Genomic DNA, 12,357 nt, shown 5'->3' with positions numbered 1-12,357 from the left:
CCATCAGAAACAAACGAAATCCAAACACTGTTAAAGATCGAGTAAAAGTTACCCGGTCGTCTGAAACAACTATGATGGTAGTTAATTGCTACTTTTCTCCAATGATGTCACCATTTCCGACTCCTACAAAATCATTGTAACCATAGGTACAAAAGTCATCCCATGATAAATAAATATCTCTCAAAGGAGATGCAGCATATATAACCCATTCACACGTTGCATACGATGGGTATTTGTCAGGATAATTTGGTGAGGTGATGGTAATATTCTCTCCAGTAGTCAGATCATATGTATACCTACATTGGAGACCTGGCACTATGTATGATAATAAGACAGTATTCAATCACTATAGATGCGAAGAAAAATGACTATACTTTGTACGTATGTAATGTAATCTAGTTACAAACATTCTTAAAATTTAATATACATAAAATTAAAACATATTGTTTCCAATAACCCCTATTTTATTATTAGAATTTATCTAATTTTTAATCTTACAGTAGTATTCTTTCTATGATACTATGTGTCGATATTTAATATTAATTCCATGATAACGATTACAAAAAATGTAAAGTAATACCTTTTCATATTTGAACCTCCCTTCAATCACTTGTTTCATCATCATAGAGTTTAAAAATGAAATACATTTTGAGGTCGGCGGCCCATATACGAAAGAAATATACAATATATCAAAGTCCAAGTCACATAGGATAATTTAACCGAATTATTTAGTCATCCATTCACTATTTCGCCTGCAATCGACTCCTTTTGTACACAAATTCACATAAGGATTCCAAACGTTCCGCTTTGTTTGAACTTGTCAGGCTTGTGAACTATTTAACATTATGGCAAGTTATGAACTGAATTCAAAGATATCACCAAAATATATGGATACTACATTTTGATAATTCTATATGCAACATGAAACAAGTCAGGAGCACAGCTTATTATTTTCTGTGACTTATCACCAAACATAGGTATGCAATAATTATAGTTGTCACAAATGACGTTCTACTTACTCGCGGTATAGTTTAAGCTGACCTGAAAACCACGATTGACGACATTGCTATCAGGAACAAAGGAAATCCAAACACTGTTACCGACCGAGTAAAAGTTACCCGGTCGTCTGGAACAACTATAATAGTGTGAAATTACTCTTTTTCGCCAACAATATCACCATTTCCGACCGATACAAAACCTCTGTATGCTGTACAGAAGTCAGCCCATGATACATAAATATATCTCATAGGAGATGCAGCATATATAATCCATTCACACATTGCATACGATGGGTAATTGCCAGGATAATGTGGTGAAGTGATGGTAATATTCTCTCCGTTAGTCAGATTATATGTATACATACATTGGAGACCTAACACAATGTACGATAACAACAATACATTCTATTACTATAAATGCAAAAACAAATAGTATACTTAATACTTATGTAATGCAATCTACATTCCTGCAGTTTAATTGACGTAACATTGAAACTTATTATTTGAAATAAGCCCGTTTTATTAATGTTACTTTCTATAACACTCTGTCGACATTTAATTATTATATTAATTTCATGATAACGATTCCAAAAATGCAAATGATGCCTTTTCATATTTGAACCTCCCTTCAATAAATTTGTTTCATCATCATTGAGTTGAAAAATAAACTATATGCTTATTACCTTACGAGGCCGGCGGCCTATTTACGAAAGAAATATACAAATATATCAAAGTCAAAATCATAGAATAATTTAACCGAATTATTCAGCCATCCATTCATTTCGCTTGTAATCGACTGTCTTTATATATGCATTCACATAGGGATTCCAAACGTTCCGCTTTGTTTGTACTCATCAGTCTTGTGAACCATTTAACATCTCGGCAAATTAGAAACTCAACTTAAAGATATCACTAAAATATATTGACACTGTTAATTCTATACACAATATGAAGCAAGTCAGAGACACGAATTTTTATTTTGTGTGCGTTACCATCAAACTGTGTGTATACAATATAGTTGTCACAAATGACATATTATCACTTACCCGCAGTATCGTTTAAGCTGACCTTAAAACCACGATTGACGAGATTGCCATCAGAAACAAAGGAAATCCAAACGCTGTTATCAATCGAGTAAAAGTTACCCGGTGGTCGGGTACAACCATTGTGGCGGTTAATGACTACGTTTTCTCCAATTATGTCACCATTTCCAACCGATACAAAACCTTGGTCCGTGGTACAAAAGTCATCCCATGATACATAAATATATGTCAAAGGAGATGCAGCATATATAATCCATTCACACGTTGCACCAAGTAGATAAACGTTAGGATAATTTGTTGAGGTGATGGTAATATTCTCCAAAGTAGTCAGATTATATATATACCCACGTGCACACTGTACACCAGATTCTGTGGATGATAAAGAGAACACAGTCAATTACTACAGCTACGAATAATGTATGCAAACTGAATGCATGCAATATAGTTGTCATAGGTGACGTATTACTTTCCCACAGTGTCGTTTAAGATGACTTTGAAACCACGACTGACGAGATTGCCATCAGGAACAAAGGAAATCCAAACACTGTTAAAGATCGAGTAAAAGTTACCCGGTCGTCTGAAAACAACTATGATGGTAGTTAATTGCTACTTTTCGCCAATGATGTCACCATTTCCGACTCATACAAAATCATCGTAACCATAGGTACAAAAGTCATCCCATGCTACATAAATATATCTCATAGGAGATGCAGCATATATAATCCATTCACACATTGCATACGATGGGTAATTGTCAGGATAATGTGGTGAAGTGATGGTAATATTCTCTCCGTTAGTCAGATTATATGTATACCTACATTGGAGACCTAACACAATGTACGATAACAACAATACATTATATTACTATAAATGCAAAAACAAATAGTATACTTAGTACTTCTGTAATGTAATCTACATTCCTGCAGTTTAATTGACGTAACATTGAAACTTATTATTTGAAATAAGCCCGTTTTATTAATGTTACTTTCTATAACACTCTGTCGACATTTAATTATTATATTAATTTCATGATAACGATTCCAAAAATGCAAATGATGCCTTTTCATATTTGAACCTCCCTTCAATAAATTTGTTTCATCATCATTGAGTTGAAAAATAAACTATATGCTTATTACCTTACGAGGCCGGCGGCCTATTTACGAAAGAAATATACAAATATATCAAAGTCAAAGTCATAGAATAATTTAACCGAATTATTCAGCCATCCATTCATTTCGCTTGTAATCGACTGTCTTTATATATGCATTCACATAGGGATTCCAAACGTTCCGCTTTGTTTGTACTCATCAGTCTTGTGAACCATTTAACATCTTGACAAATTAGAAACTCAACTTAAAGATATCACTAAAATATATTGATACTTCATTTTGTTAATTGTATACACAACATGAAGCAAGTCAGAGACACAAATTATTATTTTGTGTGCGTTACCATCAAACTGTGTGTATGCAATATATTTGTAATATATAACATGTTATTACGTACCCGCAGTATCGCTTAAGCTGACTTTGAAACCACGATTGACGAGATTGCCATCAGAAACAAAGGAAATCCAAACACTGTTACCAATCGAGTAAAAGTTACCCGGTGGTCGGTTACAACCATTGTGGCGGTTAATGACTACGTTTTCTCCAACAATGTCACCATTTCCAACCGATACAAAACCTTGGTCCGTGGTACAAAAGTCATCCCATGATACATAAATATATGTCAAAGGAGATGCAGCATATATAATCCATTCACACGTTGCACCAAGTAGATAACCGTTAGGATAATTTGTTGAGGTGATGGTAATATTCTCCAAAGCAGTCAGATTATATATATACCCACGTGCACACTGTACACCAGATTCTGTGGATGATAAAGAGAACACAGTCAATTACTACAGCTACGAATAATGTATGCAAACTGAATGTATGCAATATAGTTGTCATAGGTGACGTATTACTTTCCCACAGTGTCGTTTAAGATGACTTTGAAACCACGACTGACGAGATTGCCATCAGGAACAAAGGAAATCCAAACACTGTTAAAGATCGAGTAAAAGTTACCCGGTCGTCTGAAAACAACTATGATGGTAGTTAATTGCTACTTTTCGCCAATGATGTCACCATTTCCGACTCATACAAAATCATCGTAACCATAGGTACAAAAGTCATCCCATGCTACATAAATATATCTCATAGGAGATGCAGCATATATAATCCATTCACACGTTGCATACGATGGGTAATTGCCAGGATAATGTGGTGAAGTGATGGTAATATTCTCTCCGGTAGTCAGATTATATGTATACATACATTGGAGACCTAACACAATGTACGATAACAACAATACATTATATTACTATAAATGCAAAAACAAATAGTATACTTAGTACTTCTGTAATGTAATCTACATTCCTGCAGTTTAATTGACGTAACATTGAAACTTATTATTTGAAATAAGCCCGTTTTATTAATGTTACTTTCTATAACACTCTGTCGACATTTAATTATTATATTAATTTCATGATAACGATTCCAAAAATGCAAATGATGCCTTTTCATATTTGAACCTCCCTTCAATAAATTTGTTTCATCATCATTGAGTTGAAAAATAAACTATATGCTTATTACCTTACGAGGCCGACGGCCTATTTACGAAAGAAATATACAAATATATCAGAGTCAAAGTCATAGAATAATTTAACCGAATTATTCAGCCATCCATTCATTTCGCTTGTAATCGTCTCTCGTTGTATACAAATTCACATAGGGATTCCAAACGTTCCGCTTTGTTTGTACTCATCAGTCTTGTGAACCATTTAACATCTTGACAAATTAGAAATTGAATTCAAAGATATCACTAAAATATATTGATACTTCATTTTGTTAATTGTATACACAGCATGAAGCAAGTCAGAGACACGAATTATTATTTTGTGTGCGTTACCATCAAACTGTGTGTATGCAATATATTTGTAATATATAACATGTTATTACGTACCCGCAGTATCGCTTAAGCTGACTTTGAAACCACGATTGACGAGATTGCCATCAGAAACAAAGGAAATCCAAACACTGTTACCAATCGAGTAAAAGTTACCCGGTGGTCGGTTACAACCATTGTGGCGGTTAATGACTACGTTTTCTCCAACAATGTCACCATTTCCAACCGATACAAAACCTTGGTCCGTGGTACAAAAGTCATCCCATGATACATAAATATATGTCAAAGGAGATGCAGCATATATAATCCATTCACACGTTGCACCAAGTAGATAACCGTTAGGATAATTTGTTGAGGTGATGGTAATATTCTCCAAAGCAGTCAGATTATATATATACCCACGTGCACACTGTACACCAGATTCTGTGGATGATAAAGAGAACACAGTCAATTACTACAGCTACGAATAATGTATGCAAACTGAATGTATGCAATATAGTTGTCATAGGTGACGTATTACTTTCCCACAGTGTCGTTTAAGATGACTTTGAAACCACGACTGACGAGATTGCCATCAGGAACAAAGGAAATCCAAACACTGTTAAAGATCGAGTAAAAGTTACCCGGTCGTCTGAAAACAACTATGATGGTAGTTAATTGCTACTTTTCGCCAATGATGTCACCATTTCCGACTCATACAAAATCATCGTAACCATAGGTACAAAAGTCATCCCATGCTACATAAATATATCTCATAGGAGATGCAGCATATATAATCCATTCACACGTTGCATACGATGGGTAATTGCCAGGATAATGTGGTGAAGTGATGGTAATATTCTCTCCGGTAGTCAGATTATATATATACATACATTGGAGACCTAACACAATGTACGATAACAACAATACATTATATTACTATAAATGCAAAAACAAATAGTATACTTAGTACTTCTGTAATGTAATCTACATTCCTGCAGTTTAATTGACGTAACATTGAAACTTATTATTTGAAATAAGCCCGTTTTATTAATGTTACTTTCTATAACACTCTGTCGACATTTAATTATTATATTAATTTCATGATAACGATTCCAAAAATGCAAATGATGCCTTTTCATATTTGAACCTCCCTTCAATAAATTTGTTTCATCATCATTGAGTTGAAAAATAAACTATATGCTTATTACCTTACGAGGCCGACGGCCTATTTACGAAAGAAATATACAAATATATCAGAGTCAAAGTCATAGAATAATTTAACCGAATTATTCAGCCATCCATTCATTTCGCTTGTAATCGTCTCTCGTTGTATACAAATTCACATAGGGATTCCAAACGTTCCGCTTTGTTTGTACTCATCAGTCTTGTGAACCATTTAACATCTTGACAAATTAGAAATTGAATTCAAAGATATCACTAAAATATATTGATACTTCATTTTGTTAATTGTATACACAGCATGAAGCAAGTCAGAGACACGAATTATTATTTTGTGTGCGTTACCATCAAACTGTGTGTATGCAATATATTTGTAATATATAACATGTTATTACGTACCCGCAGTATCGCTTAAGCTGACTTTGAAACCACGATTGACGAGATTGCCATCAGAAACAAAGGAAATCCAAACACTGTTACCAATCGAGTAAAAGTTACCCGGTGGTCGGTTACAACCATTGTGGCGGTTAATGACTACGTTTTCTCCAACAATGTCACCATTTCCAACCGATACAAAACCTTGGTCCGTGGTACAAAAGTCATCCCATGATACATAAATATATGTCAAAGGAGATGCAGCATATATAATCCATTCACACGTTGCACCAAGTAGATAACCGTTAGGATAATTTGTTGAGGTGATGGTAATATTCTCCAAAGCAGTCAGATTATATATATACCCACGTGCACACTGTACACCAGATTCTGTGGATGATAAAGAGAACACAGTCAATTACTACAGCTACGAATAATGTATGCAAACTGAATGTATGCAATATAGTTGTCATAGGTGACGTATTACTTTCCCACAGTGTCGTTTAAGATGACTTTGAAACCACGACTGACGAGATTGCCATCAGGAACAAAGGAAATCCAAACACTGTTAAAGATCGAGTAAAAGTTACCCGGTCGTCTGAAAACTACTATGATGGTAGTTAATTGCTACTTTTCGCCAATGATGTCACCATTTCCGACTCATACAAAATCATCGTAACCATAGGTACAAAAGTCATCCCATGCTACATAAATATATCTCATAGGAGATGCAGCATATATAATCCATTCACACGTTGCATACGATGGGTAATTGTCAGGATAATGTGGTGAAGTGATGGTAATATTCTATCCGTTAGTCAGATTATATGTATACATACATTGGAGACCTAATACAATGTACGATAACAACAATACATTCTATTACTATAAATGCAAAAAAAATAGTATACTTAGTACGTATGTATTGTAATCTATATTCCTGCAGTTTAATTGATGTAACATTGAAACTTATTATTTGAAATAAGCCCTTTTTATTAATGTTACTTTCTATAACACTCTGTCGACATTTAATTATTATATTAATTTCATGATAACGATTCCAAAAATGCAAATGATGCCTTTTCATATTTGAACCTCCCTTCAATAAATTTGTTTCATCATCATTGAGTTGAAAAATAAACTATATGCTTATTACCTTACGAGGCCGACGGCCTATTTACGAAAGAAATATACAAATATATCAGAGTCAAAGTCATAGAATAATTTAACCGAATTATTCAGCCATCCATTCATTTCGCTTGTAATCGTCTCTCTTTGTATACAAATTCACATAGGGATTCCAAACGTTCCGCTTTGTTTGTACTCATCAGTCTTGTGAACCATTTAACATCTTGACAAATTAGAAATTGAATTCAAAGATATCACTAAAATATATTGATACTTCATTTTGTTAATTGTATACACAGCATGAAGCAAGTCAGAGACACGAATTATTATTTTGTGTGCGTTACCATCAAACTGTGTGTATGCAATATATTTGTAATATATAACATGTTATTATATATAATGGTCTCTTTATTTCGTAGTTCAAGGCCATTGGCCCAAATAACGAATCATACAATATATACATAACAAAAACAGGAAAACATACATGCAGTCATAAGAACAATAATTACAGGATTATTCACTCTCATAAACTTCTTTGCGCAATGTCATAGCATGGAAAACATAAGCTGCTAACCTTTGAATGGTATCATGGAATCAGTGTTATCGGATAAAAGTAAATTAAGAAAGTTTGCCTCACTTGGAAACTCAAAATATCTTCTCGGAATATATTTTGTTCTGTAATGGTCATAAAATGGACAAATTAGGAGAAAGTGGTATTCGTTTTCAACCTCATTAGATTGACATAACTGACAAAGGCGTTGCCATCTTTCAATATTGTGTTTTCTGTCAGTCTCTATTCTGAGATAGTGTGTAGAACAACGAAAGCGGGCTAACATCTTGAGGTGTATAGGTACTTTAACAATGAACAAATATTTCTCTGGCTCTAGTGAGGTCTTAAACTCTCTATATGTCACTAACTTATCCATTGAACAAACTTCACTTTGCCATTTTGTGAACAAATACCTTTTAAAATTTTCAACAAATAACCTCACAAAACTATCAATACAGCCAACTTCTTGTCTTTCCCAAACGTCACGTAAGTTGGCGATATACAGCAAATTTTTGACCTTATTAACCCAAGTTGGTCTTGTTCTTACACCAGAACATTCGATAGAATAAAGCATATCATAACATTTACGGGGATACCTTTTCTTTGACAAATTTAGTAATTTTGCCCAGTATTTTACACAACGCTTAGCAGTATGCAAATATATAGGGTATCTACCACACTCACCTAACACTGTAACGTTTGGAGCATTACTAGATACTCCGAGAAAAGAACGGCAAGCAAGATAGTGTATTCTTTCTAAAGATTCATAACAATCATAACCCCAAATTTCTGAACCATAAGTCAAAATTGGCACGATAACAGTATCAAATAATTTAAAGTGAACGTGAAATGATAACATCCCTGTCTTTTTAATTACTCTTTGAATATTAAAGAAAACTTTTCTAGCTTGTTGCGCCAGGGTTGTGGTAGCCATAGACCACTGGAGACGGCAAGAAAGTAAGACACCTAAATATTTGTAGTATGAAACTACTTCAATTGGTTCACCTCTGTACGTCCATTTTTCTTTTTTCGACAAACGCCCACCTGCTTTAAAAGTTACCACCTTTGTCTTGGAAAGATTAACACATAACTTCCACATATCACAATAGTCACTAAGAGTATTAAGTTGGCGCTGTAACCCTATTATCGTATCTGACATTAGTGTTACATCGTCTGCATACAGAAGACAAAACAATTCAGTCAGATCAGGACAAAGTTGAATACCACGCTTACAGTTTCTTTGCAAATCCCTTGGTAGTTCGTTTATAAAAAATGAAAATAAAAAAGGACTTAGCATGCATCCTTGACGAACCCCTAATGGGCATTCAAAATAATCTGTCAGACCTTCACTACCCCTTACACAAGATTTAACGTCCTGATACATAGCAAATAACATTTTAAACATTTTCCCCCTGATGCCCCCTTTCAAAAGGAGATACCAGAGACGTTGACGTTCAACAGTGTCAAATGCCTTTGAAAAGTCGACGAATGCACAGTAAAATTTACCACGTTTTCTGGTCATATATTTTTGAATAACAGATTGCAGGATAAAAATGTTATTACGTACCCGCAGTATCGCTTAAGCTGACTTTGAAACCACGATTGACGAGATTGCCATCAGAAACAAAGGAAATCCAAACACTGTTACCGATCGAGTAAAAGTTACCCGGTGGTCGGTTACAACCATTGTGGCGGTTAATGACTACGTTTTCTCCAATTATGTCACCATTTCCAACCGATACAAAACCTTGGTCCGTGGTACAAAAGTCATCCCATGATACATAAATATATGTCAAAGGAGATACAGCATATATAATCCATTCACACGTTGCACCAAGTAGATAACCGTTAGGATAATTTGTTGAGGTGATGGTAATATTCTCCAAAGCAGTCAGATTATATATATACCCACACTGTACACCAGATTCTGTGGATGATAAAGAGAACACAGTCAATTACTACAGCTACGAATAATGTATGCAAACTGAATGTATGCAATATAGTTGTCATAGGTGACGTATTACTTTCCCACAGTGTCGTTTAAGATGACTTTGAAACCACGACTGACGAGATTGCCATCAGAAATAAAAGTAATCCAACCAATGCTAAAATTCGAGTAAAAGTTACCCTATCGTCGGTTACAACCAGAGTGGTGGTTAATTACAACAATTCTCCAATGATGTCACCATTTCTGACTGATACAAACGCATCGTAACGATATGTGCAAAAGTCATCCCATGATACATAAATATATCTCTTGAAAAATTTTGAAGTTCTGAGAGGGGGGTCGTGAAATGTTTTGCCCATGATATGAACCCAATTAAACTTTTAAATTTACCTAAAGATGTCAGAAGTTCAGCTTTGTTTGTTCTCAACAGTCATGTGAATGTATAGATAATACATTTTGTTAAACACATACGTCATTGCAATGGCTAGACGAAATTGAATGAACGAGTCATGTCTATAACTGCCTTTTTCATATATTAGAGAGTTTCGGCTACACGTTCAACGTGTACGCGCACGTGTGACGTAGGAGATTTTGTGCTACTTCGTCGCAATTTTGACCTACTTCTCTGCGTACTGACAAGTTTCACGGGCGTTTCGAACGTGGCGACGGCTGTTTACACGTAAGTAAACAACGTGAAATTTCTTTGTTTGTAAAATCAACACTAATATAATCAAAAAGTTTGATGCTTTTAGCAAGGTTGACCCTTCACAACATAATATACCTCAGTAATTTTGTTTTCCTTGATAAAATATTTAAAATGCAGCCTTGAATCTGTGGGCGTGTGGCTGCCTTCACGTAACTGATTTTGCACAAAATCACGATGTATGATGATGACTGTTGCTGCAATCGTCAAGATACTACAGGGTGAGTTTATTGTCAACACACGAGATTATTCAAGTAATAATGTCGAGCCATACGGTTATTGTCATTGCGCTATTTATGTCATATAACCAAAACATTAATGTAATATTTAGGCTAACCATGTAATCTATTATTGATATGCGTAAACGGCTAGCCGAAGCAAAATTAGGTCACAGCTGGTACGCGAACGTGAACGTGATCTGTGAGTGAGTTGCGCGTTCGCGTACACATTGAACGTGTAGCGAAACTCTATTAATGAAGTGCTGCTTACCTGCGGCGTCGGTTACGTTGACTTGAAAACCACGATATATGACACTGCCATCAGAAACAAATGTAATCCAGACACTGTTATCAGTCGAGTAAAAGCTACCTGGTTCATGACAACCAGAGCGCCGATTAATTACTACGTTTTCTTCAATGACGTCACCATTTCCGACTGATACAAAATCGTAATTCCTCTCAGTACAAAAGTCATCCCATGATACATAAATATATCGTAGTGGAGATGCAGCATATATAATCCATTCACACGTTGCATGATTTCCGTAATCGTCAGGATAATTTGGCGATGTGATGATAATATTCTCCTCCATGGTCAATTTATATGTATGCCCACACTGGTTACCTGACACTGTCGGTGATAAAAAAAAATGTCATTTCAATGACTTATATAACAACCGGAAATATAGGAATTTGTACATATGTAATGGAATTAACAATATAAATATAAACAATATAAAGCCAGAGCAATGCAATTCACACACTACTAACAATAAATACATTTTGTAGCTTCTGTAGTACTTACGATGCATCAAAATTTAATACAAATGATAACATATGATAACATATGCACAATATTGCAGTAATGCATACTGGTCCTTGTTATGACACCTCATCATTTGGATTATTTTGTTATCACATCATATAGTTGAAAAAAAAACCAACAGCTTCTTTTTTTGCGTACGTTTGCACCTAACAATGTTTGTGCTAACGCTATCCTTCGTCATTAAAGAGGCTACACAGGTCTAAACAGGTCAACGTCATCGTTCATCGATATCTATACATACTTTGCTGTAAATGTGATCAAAATATCCTCTTGAACACTTACCTTCAAAAATTAAGTAACACAGGAGAAATATTTGGAAAATCACTGTCGCCATCATCAAAATACTTATTTTCAGTCTTATTCGTCCGCTGCTCTCTGCTAAGAAAAAAGGATATATAAGTTATCAATGTTTAACAATTGACAAATATCAAGTGATCACAACACACTACACATGT

At 34.7% G+C, this 12,357-nt stretch overlaps 1 protein-coding gene across 1 annotated transcript; it reads right to left on the bottom strand.

Annotated features, from left to right (window-relative positions):
- Positions 1-88: 88 nt before the first annotated feature.
- LOC144441991 (cubilin-like) lies at positions 89-11,669 on the bottom strand. The gene is made up of 8 exons (XM_078131263.1): positions 11,348-11,669; positions 9,775-10,134; positions 9,252-9,380; positions 6,554-6,919; positions 5,051-5,416; positions 3,548-3,913; positions 2,045-2,410; positions 89-315 (listed from the first exon to the last, which is right to left on the bottom strand). Exons 1-8 carry the CDS (start codon positions 11,667-11,669, stop codon positions 89-91), a joined length of 2,502 nt encoding a protein of 833 aa, XP_077987389.1.
- Between the last annotated feature and the right edge of the window lie 688 nt (positions 11,670-12,357).

Source organism: Glandiceps talaboti, chromosome 11, assembly GCF_964340395.1.
Source record: "Glandiceps talaboti chromosome 11, keGlaTala1.1, whole genome shotgun sequence".
Lineage (NCBI taxonomy): Eukaryota > Metazoa > Hemichordata > Enteropneusta > Spengelidae > Glandiceps > Glandiceps talaboti.
This window is presented reverse-complemented; position numbering and strand designations above follow the sequence as displayed.